Below are 27,931 nucleotides of genomic sequence, written 5' to 3' on the forward strand. Positions count from 1 at the left end.
TACTTGAACTTTTAAAGTTATCTTTTGAAAACAGTGAGAGGCAACCATTGGATAGAGAAGCAGTGAGCTTGATCCAAAAATAAAAATACTTAAAACCAGATCAAAACAATGTGGAAAACTACCTGCTGCAGAGATAGAAACTTAAAGTAAAAAATTACAAAAAAGAAAAATTTAAAAAATCTAATTTGTGCATGACCTGCCCAAGAAAACATAAGAATATAATTTCCATCATTGTTCCTTAAGGCATTGGTGCATATTAGCTTTTTAAAATTTATTTATTTTTACATGCTTTCTAGCTGTAGTTGCTTTTAGTTCAGTTTTTCATGTCTTCTATACAAGCAACTCCTTGCTGGTGGTTTTCACCCTGATACAGGAGGGATTTTGGGAGGAAATGCCATTTTTAAGGCTATCAGTCTGCCCAGGAGCAGGCAAAGACCTGAAACTTGTAATCCACTTCACCGGTACCTGAATTTCCAGCCTACAAACCTTTGGTCCAGACCTCATTTTTAACTACTTGCAGCTTCTTCAAACTCAAACCTGTTGTTGAACATCCTCTACAGCAATACCCCACTAACTAGGTTTTGAACAAACATCCTCTGATTTGAGAGCATTGAGGGTGCAAACCACCTTCCAACCCCCAACTTTCCTGGGCAACTCAGCATCACAGAAGACCCAAGGAGAGACAGAGACATGCTACATGCTACCTTCCTTACTTTTTTGACTACCATAACTTTCTGCCAGACAGACTGGAGCAGTCCCCAAGAGGTCTGTACACTGTAAATCACAGCAGTCCTGACCCCAGGCAACATGTACTCACCCATTAATCTCGGCAGCAGCTCAATACCAACACATGGACAACTCAGAGCCTTGGTTCCAGATGCTACAAATTAGTTCTAACTATGCTATAGCTAGAACTAATTACAGCCATAAAAAAAGAAAATCCAAAACAATAGAAGAGAATCCAAACCTTACCGAGAGACCATTTTCTTGCAATATAATTTTTTGTCAAAGCTTGCTCCATAAATCAGAGCAGAAATGGCCTCGGTTTGATGACTTCATTTGCGAATGAACATGTCAAAGCCTCTTCTAGTGTAAAACAAGATCTTTCCAGAATCACCTTCTGTGCTCTTCAGCAGGAGGAGATTTACTGATTACAGGCATGCATTAGCAGTGGTCCCCACACCACTGCCTCCAGCACCCCAGAACAGAGGGGGCATGACACAATTCCCATTCCCTTTTCCTCAGGCATCAGTTATCATTGGAAGGCTGATTTTTCAAACCTTTGTTTCATGTCTCATGTCTCAATGGAATGGACACTCAGGCAGGGCAGAAGGAAGATCCCTGCCCCGCCAAATGACAGGCAGCGATAGAGACGGAGAAGTGGCACACAAAAAAAACCCCCAGAACAACCCACAATCCTTTTCCATTGAACCTGATACAATGGTTAACCTGTAGTACTGGAGCAAAATATCCCCGTGTTCCGCTGAGACATGGCCCCAGACAGCTGCCGCCCTTGGACAATGTGCTGCTGGGGTGCTGCAGCACTGCATCCACCTGAGCAGAACCATGGTGGTACATGGTGCTCTGTGCCACCTCTGTTTGACCTGCTTATCTCAATGCCACCTCCACAGGACCCCAAGGCTCAGAGGAAAAGCACGACATGGTGCTGGCACCCAGTGATCACACCGGGCAAGATCCCGCTTGAAGATCTTAATAGGGAACAAAATCTCTGTGCCACTCCATACAAGACCCCAATGCCCCCAAAACAGTTGCTAGAGGATGGAAAAATGGGACCGATGGCTCTGAAAAGCCAAGCCACCGTCTGCCTGCACATGTCCTGACACAGGTTTTCAGGGTGTGTCTCTCCTACCCATAACAGTTAAGTTTCACTTTGACAGCCTTCTGCAAGTGAAAGCTCGGCTCTTCCTCAAGCTGCTCTGGCAGTTTGGGATGCCTTTTTTTCATTAAATCACTCGTTCCAAGTTGAGAGCTTTCCGTAAATTTAATTTGAGCTAATCACTTTCTTGCCAAAGGAGAAAAGCAAATCAAAGGTTTATTTTAATGCTATTGAATTCAATGCCTGTAAATTTAATTTCTATCTGTACTTTTGTTTAAACATTTTACAGTGTTAATTACAAGCAATGCAAATTAGTCTTCCAGTGTAATAAAAGGCCTGTCATAGCAGATAATAAATAGCTTTGAACCATAAGCTCATTAAGATGCTGTTGAAGTGCGTGCTCTGACTCCCAGGTTAAGATCGAAATCTTCATCCTAAAACCAGGATGAGAATCTTTGCAGCAACTACAAGCTGCAAGCGCTGACGCAAAATGTCACATTCTTTCCAAAGGAAGATCCTGGAGCAAGCAGATGGTCTGAAACCAAAAACCTCGATGTCTGGACTTAGGACTCCAACTAAGCTATTTTAGACAGGTGACCATTTAAATGAGAAACTTAGCGCAAATAAACAATTTATTTATTTGAATACCTGATGTCCTCCAAGCCATGCTGCCCTGATCCCCTTTCTTAGGTCTGTAGAGGAAAACAGTTCAAGTCCCAGATACATTCCTTCCTTGCAGTATCTCCGGGATGAGCTCAGTGCCTTTCTGGTCTTCCTCATGGAGACCTTCCCCCTTACAGTGGGACCTGTAAGGTCTCACCTTAACCTGCTCTCAACCTGCAGCCCAAGGGAGAAACACTGACCAAGGAGAGGCAAGAGGGATGGAGAGGAGCAAGCCTTGCACGCAGTCTTGCTCGCTGGACTCCAGGCTGGCTGCAGGATAGCTACAGGATACGCAGGATTTTGAGGACATCTGGTTGATCCTCCCCTCATGATCCAAAAGCCTGAGAAAGATGAAGATTGCCTGCCAACATGCTTACATGTCTGATATAGTGTTGACATGAAGCCAGAACAGACTTATCACTTCCAACAAGGAGCAGGTGATTTGGTGATATGAAATATAACAGTGCTGCTGCCAAGGCTTGCATGGGATCCTGGTCTATCCAAGGGAAAGCCGTTTGGCAGCCCCATGGTGGGACACACACACACCCCCAGGTCTCACAGGGATGAATGAATGTCCTCCCACCCAGGGCCAGCACATCCCGAGAGGCAGATCTGAGCCCTCAACCCACAGAGGAGCTGTGCACCAGGACGCGGGGAGATGTGAAAACGCAAGCACTTCGACACAGTCAGTGAGCAAGAGGAAAATCTCTTTCTCACAGGTAGGAAGCGAGACAGCAATATGAATGCAAGCACCTTGATGGTCAGCAGGACCTAGCCTTGTTCTCTGGATCTCACCATTCTTAACCTGCACCGATCTCTAACCTGGCTGGGGCTGACTAAGCACCAGCAGCGAGACCCTGCCAGTGCTTCCTCTCTCCTGCCTTTTGGAAGGATCCCCAGTTCCAACGCCAGGTGCAATCGTCCCCCTGGTCCTCACCTCTCATGGGACCAGGCATCCAGCCTGAGCCCAAGGAAAATCCTTCGGGGCAGTTCGTCCAGAAGAGGAGGATGTGGATCTTTTACTGATGGCTCCAAACAGGCTGGACTGCAAGATCACCTTTCTGCTGGATGGAGGTACGAAGGCTATGTGTTTGCAGCACCAGCTCAGCATGAACAAATAGCTACGATGCTTATAGTTGAGTCCTAAGAGGAATTATACCCTCCTCAAAAAATGGGAAATTAAGTAGTTAAAAAAAAAACCAAACAAAAATGAGTCAAGGAAGTCTATCCTTTGTATCATCACTGGCCATTCTATGGATTCAGGCCATGTCCTGCCTATGGAAAATGATGTTTAAAGAACAATCCCATAATAAATATTAAAGAAGTACCTTTTGCTGAAATGACAATGCTTTGCTGGCAAATGCTGCTGACTGATCTCTGTTTTCCTGCCTGCTGTGGCTCAAGCATTAGCTGAAAGGAGGATTTACTGCAGAGAGACTGCTCACAGTCTTTGCAGCCACCATCTCCCTGCCTCCTTTCCTCACCAAATACGAGAAATCCTGCTCAAAGTACCACCAACCACTCTGCTCTCACGTGGCCACGAAGGCAGCAGATTTTACAACCACACATCTGGCACATCAATGGCTTTCCTTGATTCCTTCTGCATGGTGCAAGTGACATCAACTCATTGATCTCATAAGTTAATACGGATTTCAAAATAAAACATGCAGGCAGGTGTTCTTCTCCACTGTTGGCCTTTTGCCTCTGTTTTAAATGCAAGAACAGCTAATGAGAGCTTTAGGGAAGGTGGTGGAATGGTGTCTTTGCACACTGGGCTGGGTTTCAGGAGATCTGGTTTGAAAACGCTGGCTCAGCCCCAAGCCTCCAGTGCAACCTTTGGCCAAGGAGGCTTCTCTGCACCAACATCTTCCATTTATGAACTAAGGTGAAACTGACCCCAACCCAACTGTCTCCTCCTGCTCTGCAGAGCTCTTGCAAGGGTGAAGCCACTCACATCCAAGCTAGGACTCAAAACAGAAAACAAAGTCTATATTTATAACTAAAGAGGAAGAGCCTTGACCATATTCTCTAGGTATATAAAATAACCACAACGTGCAAGAAAGAGGAAGGAGTTGAGACTTGGGGAGAAAAAGAAAATGAAGCCAAAACCAAAGAAAAAGCAGTGTTTAAAAGCAAGGTACACAGAAAAGCATTGTGTCCTTTTGGGGCCATACAAAACGTCTGGAGAAGGTTGGGCTGGTTCAACCCAAGGGTGCTTGGAGAGGCAAGATGCCGCTAGCTCACAGTTCTGGAAACATAAGCCTCATTTATTCTTCCTGGAAAAGTATGGGCAGCTAGAGAGAGATCTGGTAGGTTTACGCTATAAAAAGAGAATGGCACAACACAGATGAGAAGGAATTTTCCATTCAAAATTAATTTGTTTTCATTAACACCCAATTCCATTGCTAACTATTAGAAGAAAAGCTCTTTTGTTAAAATTTCTAGGGGCTGAAAAAGCCAATGAAGGGCTGAAAATGCTCCTCCCCATAACAATGGACTCGCTACACGAGACTGCCCACAGAAATAAGCAATATTGGGCTTCATATTCCCGATATTTCTGAGTTTACAAAGTGCAAGGAAGCCACTTCAAAGCAGAGTTTGGTCTCCTCCTGCCATAAACAGCCGAGTTATTTTGTCTTCAACATAGGAAACCCACAAACCCCAGGGAAAGCAGCAGCCATATAAAGATATGAGCATCTTCATTAATAAACGCCTTCCATACTTTAGGATTATTATTGGCATTATAAAGAGAAAAGCATAACCCAGCTAAGGTGCTGGAACAAGGAAGGAAATCTAGTAGAATCAGATTATTATAGAAATGAACAGAAAGGTGACTCTGCCCTTCTTCCCTAAAAACTAACATTCAAAAAAGTGAACTGAAACAAATGCTGAGAATAAGAGTCACTTGTCAAGGTGCAAAAGGTGTTTTTTTGGAAACTAGTGTATGTTTTACAGATGAGAAATTTACTATTGTGATCTCTTTCTACAGAGTTGATGCAAAACTCCGGGAAATACAGAATCAATTACAAATATTTACTCCTGATAAAGATATTTGAACAAGTGAAGAGGAGCAAAATTTGTCAGAGCTGGCGGATGCAGCTTAATAAAGTTCCAGAAAACCACAAAGTCTTATAAGCCTGCCTATTTCTGCGTACCACAGTCTACTTCCCTTTGGCTTCCTACACTCATCTGAAGCCCTTTCATGGTGGATATAAGAGTTTTGCAGTAATTTCTAGCCATTTCCAGCCCTGTCACGCCGAGACAGAGGGAGAAGGGACCAGGAGGGACTGGTGCCACCTGGTGCACAGCGTCTCATGCCACAGTTATGGGAAAGATAATCCACATATGCAATACAGACCATTTTGTTATCACCCATGATAACAACTATGGGTGTCCCACCCTGGGCACAGGGCGTCCCACGTCAGGAAAGGCTCTCACTGCCTCTCACAGTGCAAGGGATGGAAAGCTCCATTTCCAACCCAAGCTGCAGCAGCCGAGCCCCGGCATGTGCCTGCCCACGTTCCCCACACCACTGCCCATTCCTCACCCCTGCCCAGCATTGCTGCCTGCAGCTCAGTGCTTCCCAGAGCTCTGCTCCCAGCAGCAAGCTCGGACAGGAGCAAAAAAATGCACTTTAATGGCAGCATAGCTGATAAAAGGTGAAACAGAGAAGAGTAAGGGGATGCTAACACCATTTCCCAGGTTGAACAATGCCCTGCACAAGTTTGCAGCTACCACAAGACTGCAAAACATGGGATGCAGCAACACATAGAGACTGAAGGCACTCGCCTGCCTGCAAAGAGCCTGAACACAACACAGGGCTGAAAGATGCAAAGCCTGGACAAGGCAGCCCTTGACCCCACAGTGCACCCTGCCACCCCTCCTGGGAGAGGCTGGAGATGCCCCCAGGATGGGGGGAACATCAGCAGCCCCGGGAAGGTGGCTGAGAAAGGACAGGGACATATATGAACCATTTCCTGGAGCGGCTGCGGAGACAGCCGGCTTTGCTGGAGACCATGTTTCCACATTGCCCCACAGCTACAAGTGCTCACACAGCCCAGTCACGTCTGGCAGCCCGGCGCGAGCTGGCAGCAGTGGCTGCCCCCAAACCCCCTTTCAGGGGGGCACCCATTGCCCCCGAACCCATGGGACACCCTGGGAAAGCCAATGGGCACCAAGCTCCCTGCTCCGCTCCCTCCGGCTTGGCAGGTCCCACATATACGTGCACTTAGCTGCTGCCCTGCTATATGGCCCAAATTCTGCTTTGTTAGGGGCTTTTGAGTTGTGGGATTTTTGGTTTGGGTTTTCTTTTTTTTTTAATACTATGTTTAAAGTTGTATATTGTTCTAAAGTTTCCTTGTTTCATGTCATTGTTTGTTACTGTGTTTGAAAGTTGGCACATATTTGTTCAATTAAAGATTTATTTGCACTATTTGTTGAATAAAGATTATTCTTGCTAAAAGCTAAATAAAGTTTCATAAAAACTCACACATCCCATAAACAAAATACAATGTCCTTTCCAAAAAATCGTTGCACAAAACATTTCAAAATCACTCAATTCATTATACAATAAATCCACACACAAAATAACAAGACCTTGCCAGAATACATAATAAAATCTCATTACAACACTTTCAGACCCAAGCTTCAAAGCGGGAACACAAAGACTCCATGAACCCTTTGGCCTTGAAAAATCGCAGACAGCGTGGACAGAGAGACTCCCTGGTACCTCCAAACGTCTCCACACCTCCGACAGCACCCATGGGCGCCAGCTCCCTGCCCCTTGGCTGCTCTAAAGCCTTGGTGGCTTCCAGCCAGCGGGTCCCCCCCACCTCTGCCTCAGGCTGCTGGGCACAGCCCATCACCATTGTGCAGCTCCTCATGGCTGGAGTGGGGATGCTCTCTCATAGCCTGAGCATCACATAAAAGCACTCACAAACCACGGAAACAGAAGGCGAGCAGGGCTTCCAGCGGCATAAGGAGGAGTCAGCACAATTGCCACACGAGCCCCAAAAGCAGAGCCCCACTCTTCATTAAAGCAACAGGCGGAGTTTCTGAAAACCACAGATCCTTCCAGAGCCCAGCACATCAATAATCAGGTTGATGATGGCTGGTTACGGCTTTCCAAAGCCCAGCTAGTTGAGGGGGAGAAAAAAAAAGAAAAGGGAAAGAAAAAGAGAAGTCCTTTAAGTTTGCAATGAGGTTTGGGGCAGAAAGACGTGTTGCAATACGCTTAGGGAATCCCAGCCACGCAAAAGCATCCCTTGTGTGACCACTTACAAAGCAAAATGGCAGCCATAGCTGGTTTGCTTCCACCCAGCCAAACCTTAACACTGAACACTGCAATGTGCAGCAGCCCCGTGCTCCAGCACCCTTGACTTGCCACAGAGGATGATGGTGGCATTTGCTATACCAAATTTCACCTGTCCAGGTCACAGCAAAAGTGGTTTCAACTAAACCTTCTCCAAGCCTAAAACCAAGAAGCAGCGCTGGCGGGATGCTGCCGTGTCCCCAGGTCAGCCCACGGCACATGAAGCAACCATCGCCATCCCAGTGCATGGCAATACCCAACTGTGGAAAACAGCCTGGCACATTTACAACTCCACACCCCATCAATTCTCTCCCCAACCATATTTTGGAAATTGGAGAGGGTTGGTTTTATTTAAACCCCCTTGAGTGCCATATGAACAACAACCCAGTGCACAGGGCTCCACAGAAGGGCAATTGCCATGCACCAGCTGCACCGGCCACACTCCCTCTGGCAGAAAACTGAAGCTTTATGGATGCACTTACCTACTCCCCTCTGAGCAACAGCTGTCCATGTGGATTCAGTTATTTCGGAGCAGCTACTCCGAAACGGCACTTGTGAGAAACCCCCTGCACAGAGAAGCCCTCAGCAAGTATCAAAGAGCACAGAAAGATAGGATGGATCATGAGAGTCAATGGTGATGCCCAGGCTGGGTGTGACAGAGCTCTCCCGTTGCTCATCTGAGCAAGGAAAATCTGGAACAAAGTTTAGGAAGACCCTGCTGAGAGGGATGAGGCTATGGAATAGCTTTCCAAGAAAGATGGAAACAGAGGTGCCTCTGCTGCCCAAACAGTGAAGGGAAAATGAATAACAAGTAACATAATGCAGACCACAGCAGCGATACCCATCTCCTGACAGTCCAGATGCTGATGGACACCTTTTCCACCTAGATAAGCTCCTTTATCAAAATAAGCTGCTGGAGCTCATACCACAGGCTGGTGGATGGGGGACAAACACAGCTGAAGGACAAAGCCCCTTGAAATGGCACCTGGTGGGAAGAGCCGAGATACACAAAGGTCACCCCCTGTCCTAAAGCAGGGGTTAAAAGCTGTGTTCCTTCCTGCCATTTCAAGCACATAACTACTTGCATGAGTTGCTAGAGACGCCTCCCTCCCAGTTCCTCGCTGAATATATTGTCTCACCAGGCAGAGGAGTATGAACTCATCGTGGTTTCCCAACCCTGACCAGGGGCTCCGCAAGCTACTGGCAATACATATAATAAGTTATTATGCAAATAAAAACTGGACTCAGCCAAGTGAAATATGCTGGCTCTTAAAGTCCCATCTGCATCACAGCAAGGATCTCAATGAACTTTAAAATACTTATTGTCACCACAATGGGCAATATTATATTCTAGTTTGGATCTGTTCCTTCAGAGCATTAGCTCTCATTTGTAGATATTTTTAGATTTTCCTATCCCACTCCTCATTATGAAACACTGAGCTGCAGATTGATTTATTTCTTAAAAGCAAGTTGCTGTTTTCTCAATAACAGATTTAACAAATTTGTTCCACCTGTTCAGTTATGCTTCCAATGTCTTTTTTGTGGTTTCATTGAAGTTTTTTTTTAATCCAAACCTCAAAGACTCTAAACTCAGCATTAAAAGACAAGCTCAGCATCATCACTACCACTCACAATTCAAATGCTGCTCCAAATTACTGCAAGCTTTCATTTGTAAGTCGATACAGACAGCAAGATTATTAAGCTTAATGGCTGTGGGCACAAACACATGCTCTTCGGAGGGCATTCTCCTACTGTAAATCCTACCTCTGCAGTGCACAGGGGCTCGCTGCATTATCCTTAGCATTTTCCTCCCATCACTTCAACTAACCTTAGCCACTGGTTATAAATAAAGTGCTACTTAAAAATCATAATCCTATACATATCCATCAGGGTCCCTTAAGTCCAGCATTTTTCAACGCTTTATTGAACTGGTGCAAGTCAGTCACTAGGATGGGGAATCCTGAGAAAGGCAACAGCATACAGGAGACCTCTCAGTTTGGAGGCAATGGGAGCCATAAACACACCCTGTTTTATTCCAAGGTGCAGGGCTGTGATCCTGAGACTTGAAAGAAAATCTTGGTGCTGTGATATTTCATTAACATAATGACAAGCAGCTTTCTCACATATCCAGCTCGCTGAGGAACTTTATCAGTTAATATTAACAGCAGCAGATGTACGGTCACCTTACCAGCCAGAAATCACCCTTACAGTAACTCCTCGTAAATTGGGTGATAATTAGTGTTCTTAAACCTCTATGGCCAGTTGAATTCTGAAATAGTTTGAAATAAAAGCAAGGAATGACAGGAAAATCCAGTGCATTCACCCCTTCACAGAAGACGAGTTGAATTTAGGGAGTTCTTTGCTATCAGGTATAACGAGAGTCAAGAGCCTCAAATAATTACAGGAAATATTTGCCCATTAGATAACACAAATGCATAGAGTAACAAAAGATGGCACAAAATCAGAAAGCGATAGAAGCACTCATTCCTCAACATCCAAGAGCCACCCCAGCTGTGAACGCAAAGAAACACATCTACCAAAAGCCAAATTATTTCATAACTGGCCAGTTCTCTTCGCAGCTCTCCACAGACCTGCCAGTCCCATCTCCATCATGCCAGCCCCCCATTCGCAGCCCGTCACCCAAACACCAGCCTGAACAATGCTCTTCTCTACCAAGCACTGCAAACGCAGTAACAGTTCTCCCCATTTGCCTTATTATATTGCCCTTGAGGCCTGTTGGTTACACCTGGAGGTGTCTTTGGGGGAGTCTTTAAGAGAAGGTACTCACCAAAATGAAGGTGATTTTAACAGCCACCAGTGAATGAAGACTCCCTCCTGATGGCTGAGGTTCCAGAGGGAGGGAGTCCGCCCTGGCAGCAGCAGAAGGGAGATGGGGTGCTAAGGACACCAGGGCACTGACGAATTTACCCATGAGTTGAAGAAATGGGACTTGTCTGCTGCTCAAGAATACCCAACGGACTACTTTTAAGAACAGTTCACTTGCTTAAACAACAACCTATTTTTATGTAGCCTTAATTCACAAACGACCATATAAGAAGCCCAAGTCTTAGAAGAATAATTTTCAGATATCTAAAATCATTCCTCAGCAAATATTTTAGAAGCAGTATTTAACTGCAGCGATTTATTGGCAGAACATGTGAGTGCACAGGTGTGCACGAGAGTCAGCCAAAGAACTCTGCTTAATTCATGTGCAAACAGTTATGTTATGGAGATATCACGGGGGAAAATAAAATAAAGCTAAGAAAACTAGGATCCTGTAAGAAATAACCCAAGTCCTTTCCATCTGAAAATGTTGGCATTTTGCAGTGATAGCAGAAACCTGAAAATAATCTTCCTCATTCTCAGCATGAGACTGGGAAAAAGCAAAATATTTTTATTCACCAAAGGGATTCTCAAAGTGGAAAACATACACAGTGACAGGTTTCCAACTGGGTAGCATGAAAACTTAAAGCTTAATTCAATTTTAACCTAAAGTAATTTTTTCAAGAATATCTGAGGCTTGGAAATAACTAATACTTGAGAGTTGTGAGATCGAACCAAGGCTTGCCTCTGTGGTCCTTGAAGACCCATAACCCAACCTCCCCTGAAATAAATTTGCAAAGAAAATGTTTCATTCCCCTTGCAGCTACTTAGAAACACAGACAAGTGCTCCAACAGCTAAAGCAAGGGCCTACAAATCTCGGCTGCTCTCCTTTGGCAGCAGTGGGACATGGTCAGACCCTGCACAGCATCTCCTGAGGCTGCGCCTCACTTCAGGTGTGGATGGTCCAGAGCAAAACTAGTTTGGATTTTCTGCCCCCCAAAAGGGGAAAAGTTGCTGAAGAGCCCTGCTGCACCAACAGAAAAAGTCTGATTTTTCGGGGGGGTTGATGTAGCCTGAGGGTGAACCAAAAGCTGAGCGCAGTAAATACCGACTCCTGCTGAAAGTCATTTCATCGGCGTCCTGAATGCAGGCAACAGGAGAAGAGCAGCAAAAGGGAAATCCTGCCACAGACATACAATTAGCACATGCACTTGCTTGCTTACCCAACAATTAACGCAGAAGATGTCTCTCCCCAGCCGCTGCTCAGCGTAGACATGACCGGTTGAGTGACAGCTTTACAGGCCTGAAAGCTATTTTGTGTAGGGAATCAACAGCATGACACAGCCCGCACAGTCCAGACACGAGCCTGAACGCTGAATGGTACACAGAGCTGTCAACATACTTCACTGATATAATAAACTGAAAATGTATAGAGCTGCCTGAAAAAAAACATCCATCCCACCAGATTACATGTTCCGCTGCCTCCAACTGAACAAAACCAGTTCTGAAGTGTGCCAAAGTTCAAGAACTTTCAGAATACTAGTTAGTCGCTAGAAAACAGAGCCAGGCTAGCCAGAGGAGCAGTTGATAGCACCATGCTGTTGATAGAAAGCAGCATACTCACAAAAGGAAGCAAAGTATCGAAAAAGATTTAACAGCTCTACCAAGAAGCCATCTCATCTTCCTTTCTGTCTTTAAGTGCTTATTTTGAGAGCCATAGTTTTCATCAAGGCTCAGCACAGGCTACTGTAGCCCCCCCCCTCAAAATTACCCTCTAGGCCACTATAGAGGGCAAACTCCTCTGATGATACTGCTGGACCTCTCTCCAGTAGAGAGCTGACAACCCAACCTGTAATGCTATCATCATTCCCACCCAACACCCAATCCATTGCTTCTTGACTTTCTTCAACAAGATGCTGGAAGATGCAGTAAAGTCCAACATTGTCACTGAAGCCTCCATACCAGCAAAGCCCAACTCTGGTCATCTTCTGCAGATGCAACACTTGATACTTCCTAAACAGATTAACAACTCTCTCTTTCCCACGGACAACAGCCCGTTGGAAAAAACCTTTTGTAGATGAAAAGCCCAAACTCAGCCCAAACCAACCACCAATTCATTATCTCTGAAACAAGTGGCAAAATTCATTGTACCTAAAGCTAAAATTGACAACTATGCAAGACTGTTCATTCTTCCTGCAACTCAAGCTGTCAAACACATCTTCACAAGCCGTCAGTCAACCTACAGCAATACAGCTCCCTACACCAGCCCTTCTTAAGGCCTGAAAGCCATTAGTACAGCAGGCCCAGCTGTATCAACCAACCCAAGAGCCACCACACAGCAGCTGCCTGGGATGCAGGACCAACAGGGCATTGCTTACAACACAATCTCTTCAATCTCTAAACCACTGGTAAACACCATAAAAATTTCCCCACAAAAGTCTAAGATATTAAAACCCACAGTACTGCCCTTAAAAAAACCTGAAAGCCAGAAAAAAAAAACCCACCAAGAAATTGCCCTGGGTTTTGTTACTGTTTGTACATCGCAGGCACCCATCAGCCTGACACATAGCAACCACAGGCGAACCAACAACACGAACCATGGGGCTGTCCAGCCCACCCCATGTATGTTCTTGCTCTTTGTCAGACCTTTCCCCGAAGTACAATTAATCTGTGTTTTTCCTTCACAACCAAGCTCTTTACTAGCATGAAGATTTAATTTGGGTACATTTTGGCGCAAATAAAGAGCAGGGAAGAAGAATTTCTGGAACAGCAATAACTCCAACTCAATTCTAGAGACATAAGGCATATTTCATGTTAAGATGTCAGTTACTAGCATTTAATGCTAACAGTGTCATTTGCCCTTCAGCTAGAAGAAAGGCATGTAAGCAATCCTAACTAAAGTAAAATTTCCCCCTTGCAAAGCATTTCTGCCAGGAATCACAATTTGAGTATCATGTTTCTTATGCTCTTCCTTGTACAATAACCCTCAAAGTTCATGCTTAAACTGTGTTTTATTACCCAGTATTATACACGTCAGCCTTAGAGAGCATCCTACACGTCATTTGCACCAACTTCACATCAGTGCCTTTCTGTATCATAAAACAATATTGAAATAAAGGGGAACAGCTGGATCAGAACTAATGTCACACTTTATAACATGAACTATTATTATTGATTTTCATAGTGGAGAGCCCTATTTCTTAATAACGCAGTTTTGCTTTATTCTCTGAAGCAGCAAAAGGACAGATGGGGTGGCAGATGAACGTGTGGCATGGCAGCCCACCTCCTCCCACAGACCAAAGTTAATGCAAACGCTTTCCATTCCAGTGGTTTTAAAACTTTGGTTTATGAACTATGTGGCCATACTTGGCCTTGCTTTAATTAACCACTAAATGCCAAGTAGTCAAACAAAGAACAAAAATAATTTGTTATCTTGAAGCTGCATCTGCTCACAAAACCTCCAGCAGATTTTTGTTGCTATTGTTCTCGAGGTTTGGGCTTTTTGAGAGTGTACACTGAATGATAACAAAATCCCTAGGTAAATATATCAGTGAGACCTTCCCTGTCAGCCATAGCCTTGGGGTGTGATTTCTGCTCACGACATAAAAATTTTTGCTATTTGCCAGATTTCAGATAGCAAACTTGAATCCCCTGGAAGATACCTGGCACTGCTTTTGTACACCAGCAGCAGGAATATTTAACTGCTTGAGTACCTGATCCAGACAAGTAGCTTGAAGCTACACAGGACCATCACCAGCATCCGGCCAAAAGTTTAACTGCCCCAACTGCTCCCATTGACCACTGTTACCATAATTACCATTTATAAAATTGGATTTCCAGCATGTTGAGACATGGGAAGAAGAAATGGCTTTGAGTCAGGGTGGGGGGGACATCAGCCCAGGGGTCTCTGGATGTTTTCTTCTGACCCCAACTGCATCCACCTGCATGTAACTGGGCTCAGAATCCCAAAAATCTTCATTAGAGAGCAGCAAGCTAGTTAATATTTCAGCCAAAATCCCCTCTTGAATAGTTTGGTCCAATGTTGAGGTACCTGGGGAGAAGAACTAAAGTTATTCTCAGCTTGAAATGACCCTCAGACCTTACCTCCACAATAGGGTGCTGCTGGCTGGAGCAGGCTGTGAGGACAGGGAAGCGGACAGGGCTTTGCCAAGTGAGGGGAAGCATCACTAAGGCACTGAGAAGCCCTAACTTCCATACTTCCAAACAGGCTGGTTATTCTGAAAAGCAAGAGGAAAGCAACCTCACAGAGTACGGAGGAAAGAGTTGACAGCTATTTGCTGTATCTAAGTGTAACTTTCTTTGGCAAACCCAGCCTGTTGTTAGAAATGTGCACCAGACGCCTGGATCAGCAGAGCTGAGCCTGCAGGAGCAATGCTTTGTATTTAACACTTGAAGATCTCAACTTCCGAGAGCTCATCCTACCATTTCATACCAGGCAGCGTGCAAAGGCAGCACATATGGAACCGACTAAGGCGCTTGATGCAGCGCCTATAAATTGTCCAAGCCTTGCAGCCGCACATAAGAGTGCTAACAACAACTGTGCAGTACACATTTGTTTGAAGTCAGATCCTGCTTTTATTAGGGGCGTGCTGCTTTCCTCTTCAGAGCGCTGCACCGGCTGCTGCTCCCCGCTACGTGACTTCACTGCTGGCTGGGATTGCAGCAAGGGGTGATGCTGAGGTAGCAGGGTGCGCCACGGATCCCAGCCCGGAGCACCAGCAGCATAGTGCGGTGGGACAGGGCTCTCCCCGCCTGTTGCTGGTACTGAGCCTGAAATGAGAAGCAGCCCCCACACTGACATGCACAGGCAATGTGAGGGACAGAGCCTGCTGTGCGAGGCTGGATGTGATACAGAGTCTCTAGGGATTTAAACTGCCAGCATCTGTATCAGCACAGAGGCTCTCTCCATCTCCTAATGAGGAAAAGGTTTGGTGTTTCTTGTCGATATGGTGTCTCACCAGACATGGAGGACAAGTGCAGCTGATCAAGGTTGGTGCTGAGCCTCCACAGGCTCAGCTGAAGGACTTTGCCTGCACACATTCCCTTTTCCTACCTCGACTGAGACAGCAGCATCACTAGAACTGAAGAATAAGTCTGAATCTTATCACTGCATCAGCCAAAGCAAAGCCCTGCTGCAAAGCCCAGCTGTGGCTTACTGAACCTTCTGCTAAAGAAAAATGAGAGAAAACCCATTCATGAAAATGTACGTAGCCTAGAAGAGAAGCTTGTAGATGGAAAGAGGTCTCTGCGTGTTTTCTTTCCATGAGGGAAGGTCTCCATCCTCCCATGAGCTTTGCTACCTGTACACCTTGTTCACTAGCAGTGCTGCTGGGATTCTCCACACTTACAGTAACGAAAAGACAGGCAAAACCAAAACAAACCCCCACCAAAAAACCCCAAACCCCAAGCAACACCAGCTGATGAAAGTTTTCCCCAGAAGAAGCACCAGAACAAAGTGGTTCAGGGTTACTCAGTCTCACGCAGTAACCTGACTTTTATTTCTCCTTCACAAAAAACCAAAAAGAAACCCCCCAAAAACCCCTAAAGCAGCAGCCACCAGATACACAGTTTGTGGCTACACTGTGCTGGTGACTACCAAGCAGATCTGGCACACAGCCTTGGTCTGGAAAACACCTTTTCCACCCCATTTACATACTCTTTGCTACCACCAGAGCCCAGAAAACAGCAGCAATGCTGCACAAATCACCATCCCTGCATCTGAGCTCAAATATTCCACGTCCAGTCTACTCATAGGATTGGGCTTTCAAAATATAAGTTCTGTGACCTGCAAAACAAAAGGGGATTTGGGAAGGGATGAAGATGGGCCACCAGCGCGATGATCCTACCGCTCTGCCAGAGGAGCTGCGATGGAAGCACAGCATCGCCTGTCAGACAGCTGTGCTCTTGTCATAAGCGTCTTCTGTTGAACACCACCAGTTCTGGGCAGCCCAGGAATCTCTGCACGAGCCATGTTCTGAGTCAGAACAGCTCTTTCCCACAACAGAAGAAAACTCCAAGTCAGCAATAAAGATGTTGCTTAAAAGAACAATAATCACGGAATGGTTTGGGTTGGAAGGGACCTTAAAGCTCATCTATTTCCAATACCCTGCCATGGGCAGGGACACCTTGCACTAGACCAGGTTGCTCCAAGCCCTGTGTGACCTGGCCTTGAACACTGCCAGGAACAGGGCAGCCAGATTTCTGGTCTTTAGACACTGGGAGCCGGTCTAAGGTCTCGCTGGAGCATTCTCTTCTCCATGCTGAACAACCCCAGCTCTCTCAGCCTGTTTTTCATCCTTTTAAAATGACGACATCCCTTAGAATGGATCACCTGGCTTCCCAGCAAGAGTTAACACTACAAACTCCACAAGCACGGACAAGCCTATCCATAGCTCAAAGGCAGCCAACCTACTAATTTAGTTCATTATCACTAAAAAGATAGTAACAGCTGCAGTTAAAAACCAACTGTTTTCTTCATGTGTTTTCATCCTGCTCTCTACATACACCTCATCAGCTGCACATCCAGCAATTCCTATTTTGATCTGATTCTTCTGCCATAGGGTATGTTTAATGCGAAAGCCTGAGAACCCCAGCTTTCCCGGCAGAAATGCCACCCCTCTGAGCTTCCACAGCCCCAGGTTTCTCAACACACAGACAGGCAGAATGGCAGCACCCTGATACTGCAGTAAAAATGACAAAGAAAAATATCTTTTGTGAGTCTGAACTGTTGTTTAGTTGTCTCAGCAGGTCAGCAACAGTTTCAGCTACCAGCTTCATATGATTTATCCTACTTTCCTGTCCCATAGGGAAATATTTTTAAAGTGCTGGTTGAGGTTAGCAGTAGATTAGCAACTTATTTACATGGTCGAAGGAAATAATTGCTCCAAAATTATACCCTGGATTAATTTTTCTGAGCCCAGCACCATGCAAAGTGCTTAGGCCATTAGAGACTGCCCCACATGGCATCCATAGCCCCATGCAGAATTATAGAGAAATGTTCACTGTAACAGAGATGGAGAACGCTGAATAGAACAACATAAAGACCAAAAGCCAGAGCAGGTCTCTTGCTCAGAGGGCACCCAGTTGCCTCCTGCTCCCCGGCCAGCACAATTGCGTGGGCTGCAAGGGAGAGGAGGGTGGAGGAAACGCTCTCTGGGAAGGAATACCAACATCAAAGTAATTCAAAATAAGAAATGGAAAAACAGAGAAGAGGTAACACAATGGAAAAGTTGATTAAGAAGCGTGATGAGGTTTACCCAGGGACCAGCACCCAGGTTAACTCTCGTGGGGCAACAAGAAAAGCCCCAGGATGTCCTGGAGCAGAGACAGAAGCATCAGTGCTGGTCTGAGCATGGACGTGGCTCAACCTTGGCCATGGCAGAGACCACAATCCTGCTACAGCAGCTCCCCAACTCTTCCACCCACATATAATTTACAATTACAGAGCTGTTACATGCTCTGAGGTGGATTTCACTTCAAGTACTGATTTAAGAAACTTTCTCACTGCCTTTACGTGTCTCAAGAAAGATTTAAAGCATAGAGGTAAAACGAATTGCAAAGCCATGCAACACAACATGCAGGGACCACAGTCCCATGTAATACACCACTTTGCCACGTAATGCCCGCTGCAACACCATGTAGAGCAATGCCCAACATGGCAAAGCCATGAAATGTAATGCCATGCAGCATCCACCTCTGCAAAGCCACATGCCAGACCGCCCAACACTCGCTGATGCAAAGCCATGCAATGCCATCCCACCCCATGCAATGCCATGCAACACAAACCCAAACCATCCAATGCCTGCTGCTGCAATGCCATGCAACACATGCAGCACAACTCCATGCACGCAGCATGCAATACAATACTGCAAAGCCATGCAATGCAATGCCTGCCGCTGGCACCCCATTGTTTTCTCAACACGTTTAGGTCTCCTGAATGAATGGGACCAAGAAAGCAGCACTGGAGGCAGCAGGATCCCTCCTTGCCATGCATAGGCAGGAGGCACAGTGCACAGAGCTAAATCGCTTGCAGATTTACATATCATTTCAAGTTGCTGTTCTGTTTCTCCTGCTGCGAGAGCCATTTCTGAGCAAGTGCAGATAGACTGGGGAATGACAAGCTGCAGCCGAGGTGCAGCTTCAGCAGGAGGACACTGGCACTTGCCATTTGGAATGCATTATAGCACTGGCATCTCATCAATAAAGTCTTGCATATTTAGTACTTCGCACTTACAACAATTTTATTTGGGCTTATGGAAAGAGCTCGTTTTAATATCCACCCATCTGTGAGTAATTATGTCTGTTATAGTAGCATTCAGGCCCAACTGGCATCAGCACCATCAGTGTACAAAAACAGCGCGTTTCCCCAAGAGTTTAACAAGAGAGCACTTACAACTGCAACTGTCCTATAAAGACAGTTAACTATTTTGAAATTGCATCCAAATCTCACTGTAATGCTGTACTTGGGCACAATGAACTCTGACAGATTACACATCTTCACAGACACACTTACCACTTACTCATTGCACAGAGTTTACTTGGTGCTTTACATCCACACAAACCCCTTAGCCTCTCACATACGGGTTACCTTTTGCAGCCAGACACCTCTAAAAATAACATCCTCCTAAAGTGTTGAAAGATATTAAAATATAAAGTCATTAACATATAATAAGACTGGAATGAGAACTTTGCATGCTCTGAAGCTCTCAGGGTTTGGCTTCCAGTCAAGAAAAATATATTGGATTAGTACGAGAGCAAAATTAGGATGGTGTGCAGTTTAATTAGCATTACAAGATACTACATGTGTATGGAAGAGCAGACAAGATTTATAGTATTATGCGGTAAGAAAAATAATGTTAAAAGGTTAGAATAATATCAGTTTGATAAAGCACTATGTACTCTGAGGTTAAGCGAAAGATAACTTTGGAATGCCACCGAGTGTTCTTAAAAACATGGGTTTGAGCGTTTGCCAGTTAACTCATCTGAAAATTGTGGAAAAATCCTGCAACTTCTGTCACATGGCAGTCAAACGCTTACTTTGGCAACAACCACATTCTCCATCAAGGAATTCAATAAATGCCGATAAGAAGGCCTAGTCCTTGTGCAAAGTTGCAGTGTTTATCCTTCATGAAGTGAGAAGAAAATAAAAATAAAGAAAATACACCACAGAAAGCTCAGTTCCAGAAGGGGAAGAAAGGGCAGAGCTTGCAAGAGCCTGGAAAAGAAGCAAGCATCGTGCTCCATGCACACACCATTAATTACATCTCGCTCACTTAATGATTTCTATAGCACACACACACTTGGTGAGTGTTGCTGTGTGCTCCCCTCAGCATGGGCAGGATGCTGGGGCCAACACTGTCCTGATGCGTTATTCCTCTGTTATTTGCAGTTTTCTGTTCCCAAGAAGGTATCAGCATCCCTATATTCCTCCGTGAGCTGAAGCCTGTCCTCCTCTCCTTGCTATGCATTGCTGAATTCATTCTGTACTTGTCCCCCACTGGGCGCAGAGCGAGGCTGCCTCCGCTCTCCCCAGGTAAAGAACCCGCCTGATGTTGACACAGGCTTCAAGTCAGCAGTTGCAACATATATTTATAATTTTAAATATATTTCCCAACTCTTTCTTCTCTCCTGGGTGTGAGATTTTTCCTTTTTAACCTCTTCACTATCCTCACCAGCATCCCCAGCATGTTGAGATGTCCCTGGAGAGATGTGCTTGCAGCCAACCTGTGCTTGGAGACCCCAGAGCCACAGCTATTTTGTGTTTTCCCTCACTGACTGCTTCCCCCTTTCTAATTGGGAATTCCTAAGCTGCAGCCCTCACACCTGAACAGCTCAGGAGTGGTGACATCCCACCTCATACAACACAGTGTCCGAATCACCTGCTTGGGTGTAAGGATGCAGAACGAAACACACCTCAGCAGCATCATAAATCTCTGTAAATAAGCACGCCAGGAAGGTGCCTGAGGCAGAGCAGGGCCCCAGCAGTGCACCAGCCCAGCAGTCTCTGCACAGCCAAATGCAATGGTTCCTCTGCATGCCGGGAGTTAAACCTGCAACACATGCAGGGATGCACCTCGAACCCCTGGGGCAACGCTCCTGCTGTGCTTCATTCTCCAATTAACCCAGCAGTCACTGCCATTCTCCTGACACTCCATACCATTTTCTTGTTTAAAAGGAGGAGTTGATGGATTCATGCCAGATTATGCAAAGAATATTCATAGGCACAGTAGCAGAAATATGTTTTCTATTTGATATCAGGCAACCCCGCTCCAGCCCCCTCTTCCCGGCACAGACCCCAAACCTCACGCCGTCTCAGGAATGTTATCCTTTCGGTCGAGGGATAGGCATTATTAAGATGTGAATGAAGGTTACCAGAGCCCCAACGTGTTATTAGCCAGATAACACACTGTGGTCTCCCTTTATTGCCCTGTAAGAGCTTCCTCCAGCTACAATCAAGACCTCCAAGTGTAATTTGAGGCAAAACCCACTATGAACTGCATGCATAAACACCATTTTCTTTCTACTCCATGGCCCACCTGCACCCATAGCCTGAGATCAGAAGCCCTGAAGCCCCAAGGCCCCAGAGCAGGAGCCCTGAGCAGGTATTTAAAGGTTTGTGCCCTGCAGGGCTCTGCACAGAGGCTGCTTACAGAGAGGCTGCTTTTGTTGGAGAAGCACCACCAACAAAACGCTCCACTCACAGCTTTCAGCACACTGTCAAGTTTCAGCTCATTCCTGATCCATCACGCACCGGTGCAGCCTCCTGGCTTGGGATGCAGGAACCAGACACGAGCATGGAGGTGCATGGATGAGCTCGGGAGGGAGAAGTCTCTGGAGCTGCTTTAATGCCTTTTAGACCCTTTGACAGCAAGCTGTGCAGATCGCACCTGAATACCTTGACTCTGGAGCTGGAACTGGGAAAAAAGGGCAAAATAATTGCAATTTAATATTAGGGAGGCAAAGCACTCCAAGGTGCCCTCACAGTCAAGCACCAATACCCTTCAGCTTTTAGACTGGATGAGTCTTGCCTAGATGTTCTGACCAATCTCCAAAACCCCATTTCAGTATCGAGCTACTCACACTAGCCTGACAACATTACTTAAAGAACAAACAGCAACAGGTACCTGCCCACCATGCCCTATTTTCATTTATGACCCTTTGGTGGCAGAGGGTAGACAACAAAGTGTCAAAGACAACGCAATGTCCATCTGTCCTCTACAGCCAACAGCCCCTCCCCACAGCCAGTTAGAGGCCAATAGGCCACAACCCTTCTCCAGCTGAAACAGCCTAAAGAACACACTAAGAATTACTCTGCCACAGCATCCTCACCGGAAATAGAGAAAGCACTATATATTACTCCCTAGGTCTTTTCCAAGTAAAGCCAGCGATTCATTTTTACTCAATGTAACAAAAAGCATCATGCATCGACTAAGTTGCACACTCTTGTTGTATTTCTTTACCTACAACTACGAGCAAAATACTACTTCACCTCTAAAGCTTTATTCCTATTATTTCTTTATCAAATGAGCAAGCAGGCTTTTAGGAGACAGATATAAATTGATGGGGTGGTGAACAGCCTAACGACTGCTGGAATCAGAGGAGCCTGACTGTTTCTTAAGGAGATGGAGGGATACAGGTGGGAAAGGGAAGAAAACAAACAGTTGGGGTGTTATATGTGCTGCTTTTGTGGAATTAAAAATACTGGCAGGAAAGCAATGGTATTGTCAGGAACAGTGATGGAAGCACTACTATGTCCCTCATTAAAGGTGAGAGGTGAAGACCAATGAACAGACACGTCTGGCACCGATGACAGTGAATGCTGGTAACCCAATTGCTGCTCAGCACATTTTTCGGCTGACTCAGCAGCCCCCTGAGCCAGCCACCAGCACCTCCACAATTAGTTTGATTTGCCATATCTGATGGATACTTGAGCTCGTTCCAAGAGGCAGGCTTTGGCAACTTTTAAGCCCATCTCAGGACGCTCACAAGGGCCCGCACTTTGCCCGGTGTTTGCAAGAAAACAAGTTTTTGCAGAAATGAGGCACATCATGGACTCGCTTGGTGAAAAAGCACAGAAACATTGCTCTGTGAGGCTCAGACATTACAGGGATGATGGGGTTTGATTTAGTTTAGGCATAACCTATTTTAGTGAGCAGTACATAGCACCCTGCTGCCCATTCCCCATGAGCGGAGCCATTAGTGGAGTGCCAGCCGAACACTAATGAACACACCAACAGAATCACTGGGGTATTCCCCAGCACACCCACCCGGAGGGATTATTTGGATTTTATAACACCAGTCAAGGCTGACTGCACCACTGCTCCCCAAGTCGCATCTCAGAGGGACAGCAACCGGAGAGTCGATGAATTAAAGCAGCATTAACAAACTTTTCATCTCAGAGCCAAACCGGTGATGCAACACCCCGCAGCTTCTGGGACAAAGATGTGAACTACAATGCCTCAATCTCTGCCATGAAAAATTGCCCTTGTATCTTAAATGAGTTACATATTTGAATACCCTGTAAGATAGGGAAGCAGGGCGTTATCAAGCTGCCAGATCTCACTCCTGTCATGAGGTCATTTCTGGCACACAACCAGGTGAGATTTCAGCCAAAACTTCAGTGATGACCATCGCTTCCCATCCTTCCCCCTGCTCCTCTCACTCCTGCCTCAGGTCAGTAAAGGTGGGGGAGGGGGGGGAGGGGAGGGAAGAACCATCAAAACAAAACAAATTAACAACACATTAAAAAAAAACCCCAAACCCCCGAAAATAAAAAAGAAAAAAGGGTCAAGGAAAGGAATATTTTTTGGGTTTAAATCAGCTTGTATAATCACAACACATGCAGCCATTCCTCAGCCTCTTCACTGACAATACTTCGCGTGGCTGAACACAGCAGAAGGCCTTTTGGAGGGCCTTATCTCAAACCATAGGGTTTGAGATGCTGGGTCCCCCCAGTGCACCTCGACTCTGACCTTCCTTGAGAGAGAAACATCATCAATCAGACTGCTTGAAATGCTTAGTAATTTCTGCTTCATTTAGGTGAGCATGTCTCCTGACACACGTGCATGGGACTGCACTTTGGATTTAGCAGTGATCACAACGACGGGTTGGGAAGCAGCTGGGAACCCCCTGATGTTTTTACTAACATTGATGATAACTTTTTCAACAAGTGTCTTTGCAAATACCTCATTTATATCTATATTCACAGCACCCCAAGACACAGAAGGTGGCTGTTTTTAGCTTGCACATCATCTCATGCGAATAGCAAGGCAGAAAACCCAGTGAGAAACGGGAGAGCAGCATTACTACAAATAGTATTAATTACACGTTGTCACAGCACCAGTTTCCAAGTCGAGCGGTTTCGGTGCCAGCAGTTCAGCTGTGAGCTGTGCACTGCCCATTAAGCTCAGCGCTTCGCGTGTCCTTACTACAAGGAAACTTTCTCTCACAACCAACTGCTTCAATATGGCCGGAAGAATTCTTCATCTTACGCCCGGCAGGCCAGATGTAAAATAAAGAAATAAAGAATTAGCGTTACCTTATCTGGAGTATGTCAGCTGTAGCGAGCGACGCTTGGATCTTTCGTACGCATCCAGAGACAAATTATCTGACGCTGTAATTTATGAATGCCTCAACTATTTACCCTGGTATTTCATTATATATTTGCTGGAAAGAAGAGCTCTAAAGACTAAACAGATCCAGCATGATAACACGAAAGGAACTTCAGCCACATGCTATTACAAGGCAACCTAAGAATCCCAACACAGCATCAAGCTGCTGCAACTCACTTATGTTGACACTGCTTGAGCACGGAAGGGAGAAAAGAAAAGCGATGACCAGATAGCTCAGGTTCTCTCCAGTTCAATGCTTTCTTAGATTTTATTATCGGAAGCTGCAGAATCCAAGTGCCAACTGGAAAGCACAAGCCTGGCTTTCCCGGGAGCAGCTGAGGCTGGCACAGTGGAATGGCTGCCCACTGCCAAGTCAGAGGAAGAGGTTCCAAACTCACAGCTTTATCAAAGCTATTTTTTCCTGTCCCCCCACCCCCTGCATTGATAACCAGCAAGGGAAGGACTGCTGGGGCACTGAGGCAGGGCTTTGTGCCTCCGCTCCCCCAGACCTTCATTAGTACTCCCCAGCAAAGCCACTCGGCACCTTTGGGGTGCGGGCCATCTGCTCATGAGGCTCGAAGGGGAAGAAACTCCTTCCTCCAGCTTACCCTGCTTGCAGTGAGGTTTCGTGCCTGGAAAAAATGAGCTAAGTTTGCGAGCAGAGGCCCCAGCTCTGCTCCTGTTCTCCCAGAGGCTCTCCAGACCAGCGAGCCTCCCCCAGGCACCCCCACTTCCCAGGGCTCCATGCATCAGTGAGACGAAGCGGTGGCAGAATCCAACCTGTCCTGCACGGTTCTGATTTCCAAGCAGCTGGGCGATGCAGGGCCATCAAAGGCAGATGCATCTCGGTTGTGGGGTGGGGGGGGGGGGGAAATAGTTCAAATAATCAAAACCACCCCAGGAGGACAGCGGTAAGCACCGGGGTGCGCAGGGAACGGGATCCCCACCACGACACGAGGTTGCGGGACACCCCAGTCGGGACGGGACCCTTACGATGGCCCGCCTGCCCCCGGCGGAGGCCGGGCTGTCGGGAGCGGAGCCGACACGGCGGGGCTGTCACGACGGAGCGACAGGAAAAGGGCGGGCAGCAGGTGGAGCGCCGGCGGCCCCACGGAGACCCCCGCAGCCCCGGCTCCCGCTTCGCACCTCCCACCCGCGGCAAAGGAAACCCGGTTCTCCCCAAGTTTAACTCCCGCCGGCGCAGTTTGGGGCTTTTCTCCCCTTTTCATAAACAAACAGAAGTGAGGTTTTGTGTTTAAAAGCGCTGCGGGCCGAGGGATGGAGCCACCATCGCGGGGCTCCGCCACCAGTGCAGGACCACCCCCCTCCCGGCACCCACCGGCACCCACCTGCTGCCGCTGCTCCGCGCCCTCGGCGAGCCGCTGCGGCCGCCCCGCAGCCGGGGACCCCGGAGCTGCCGCCGTCCCGTCCCGGCGCGGCGGGGCTGCGGGCTGCGGGCCGCGGTCGCGGCGGAGCTCGGAGCGCAGCTCCAGGTAACAGCCCAGCGTCAGGACGTGCAGCGCCAGCGACAGCGCGAAGAAGCCGAGGAAGAGCCGCCAGCTGCCGCCGCCGCAAGCGCAGCCGCCGCGGGGCGCCGCCGCTTCCCCCCTGCGCTCCGCACCCATGGCCGGCGGTGCGGAGCAGTGCGGTGCGGTACAGAGCGGCGCGGTACGGAGCGGCCAGGCGCTCAGCCGCTACTGCTCCATGCTCGGCCGGGGCGCGCCGTACCGCGGCTGCCCCAGCGCCACGCCAGCGGGCGGGGCCCCGAGGGGGCCGGGCCGGGCCGGGCCGGGCCGAGCCGTGCCGGAGCCCCGCCCCGGGGCGGGCAGAGGGTGGGAGGTGGGTGGATGGACGGACGGACGGACGGACGGAGGGATAAGCACAAATACACAAATAAGGGCATCACCAGCAGAGATAAAGATGTTGTCACCCTACTCTACTCGGCACTTGTCAGGCCATACCTCGAATACTGTGTTCAGTTTTGGTCCTCGCTGTACAAAATGTGGACAGGTTGGAGAGGGTCTAGAGAAGATCCAAGGACTGGGCAGTCATGTGAGGAAAGGCTGAAAGGCCTGGGCTTATTCAGCCTAGAAAAAAGGTGGCTCACAGGAGACTTTATCACCATGTTCCAGTACTTAAAGGGTGGCCACAAAGAAGGTGGAGACTCCCTTTTTACGAGGAGTCACAAGGGGTGATGGGAACAAGTTACTCGTGGGGATATTTCAAGAGATCCTCTTGTGTCCTGGGGACACAAATTTTTCCCAATGAGAACAACCAGCCATAAGAATAAACTCCCCAGGGAAGTGGTGGACTCCCCAGCATTGGACACTGGACAGGGTGCTGGGACATCAGCTCTAGGTCATGCTTGCCTAGAAAGGTTGGACCAGATTATCCTTGAAGTCCCTTCCAACCCAGCATTCCATGACTCTATGATTCCATGAAATACAGGCTGGAAGGAGACTGGGTTGAGAGCAGTGCTGAGGAGAAAGACTTTAAGGTGCTGGTTAACAAGAAGCTCGACATGACCCAGCATGTGCACTCACAGTCCAGAAAACCAGCCATATGTTGAGCTTCATCAAAAGAAGCATTACCAGCAGGTCGAGGGAGGGGATTCTCCCCCTCTACTCTGCTCTTGTGTGATACCCAACTTCCTCCTCCCCCCTGCAGTACCGCATTCAGTTATGGGGCCCCAAACACAAGAGCTCTTGGAGCAAGTCCAGAAGAGGCCACAAAGATGATCAGGGGCTGGAGCACCTCTGCTATGGAGACAGGCTGAGAGAGCTGTGTTTGTTCAGCCTGGAGAGGAGAAACCTCCATGGAGACCTTAGAGCAGCTTCCAGTGCCTAAAGGGGCCAACAAGAAAGCTGGAGAGGGGCTTTTGACAAGAGCATATAGGTATAGTAGGTATATAGGATAAGGGGGAATGGCTTTAAAATAACAGAGGGGAGACTTATATTAGATATTAGGAAGAATTCCTCCCTGTGAGGGTGCTGAGGCGCTGGCACCGGGTGCCCAGAGAAGCTGTGGCTGCCCCATCCCTGGCAGTGTTCAAGGCCAGGTTGGACACAGGGGCTTGGAGCAACCTGCTCTAGTGGAAGGTGTCCCTGCCCGTGGCAGGGGGTTGGAACTGGATGAGCTTTAAGGTCAAACCATTCTGTGATTCTATGATTCTATGTTATGTCATGTCTGCAGCACAGTTGCTTCTCCGGGCAGCCTGTACTTCATATTTGCTGGTGACTGCTGGTCAGAGATGTGGTTTCTTTGGTGCAAGATATTGTGGATGCTGAGAGCTCCCAGGGGATGCGATGCATGTGCGGGAGCAGAGTCCGTTTAGGGGTAATCAACACCCGGCAGCGCCCATGCTCCCACCATACGCCACATCACCCACCCACAGGCATCCTCTGCCAGCCACAGCAAGCACTCTGTTGGGCTGCCAGACCCCTGGTCTGGGCCAGCATCGTCTTTGCTCTTTTCTCTACACAAATAGAGCAAAGAGTTACAGGCTGAAGCTGAAAATAACCAGCTGGGCAGTTGCTTGGCACTGGTTATACATCACTAGCATAGGAAGCAAGCTAGACAGGGGTGGGAGCCAAGAGCTTGTCTCGGAGGAAGGGCAGTTTGCTGCAGCACTGTGGGACTGTGAACACCCTGGAGTGGGGTCCCAA

The 27,931-nt window shown here is 47.3% G+C and overlaps 1 protein-coding gene across 4 annotated transcripts in view; it reads right to left on the reverse strand.

The window, feature by feature from the left end:
- Positions 1–26,031, reverse strand: part of EDA (ectodysplasin A) — a 70,347-nt gene extending 44,316 nt beyond the window's left edge. For 2 of the 4 annotated variants that reach the window (XM_030498325.1, XM_030498324.1), the window contains exon 1: positions 25,616–26,031. In XM_030498325.1, coding sequence (XP_030354185.1) covers positions 25,616–25,891 — 276 coding nt within the window. In that variant the 5' untranslated portion in view covers positions 25,892–26,031. The remainder of the gene's footprint in view (positions 1–25,615) is intronic. The other 2 variants (XM_030498323.1, XM_030498322.1) reach the window with 1 other exon arrangement.
- Between the last annotated feature and the right edge of the window lie 1,900 nt (positions 26,032–27,931).

The sequence above is a fragment of the Strigops habroptila genome, chromosome 9 (genome assembly GCF_004027225.2).
Source record: "Strigops habroptila isolate Jane chromosome 9, bStrHab1.2.pri, whole genome shotgun sequence".
NCBI classification, from domain to species: Eukaryota; Metazoa; Chordata; class Aves; order Psittaciformes; family Psittacidae; genus Strigops; species Strigops habroptila.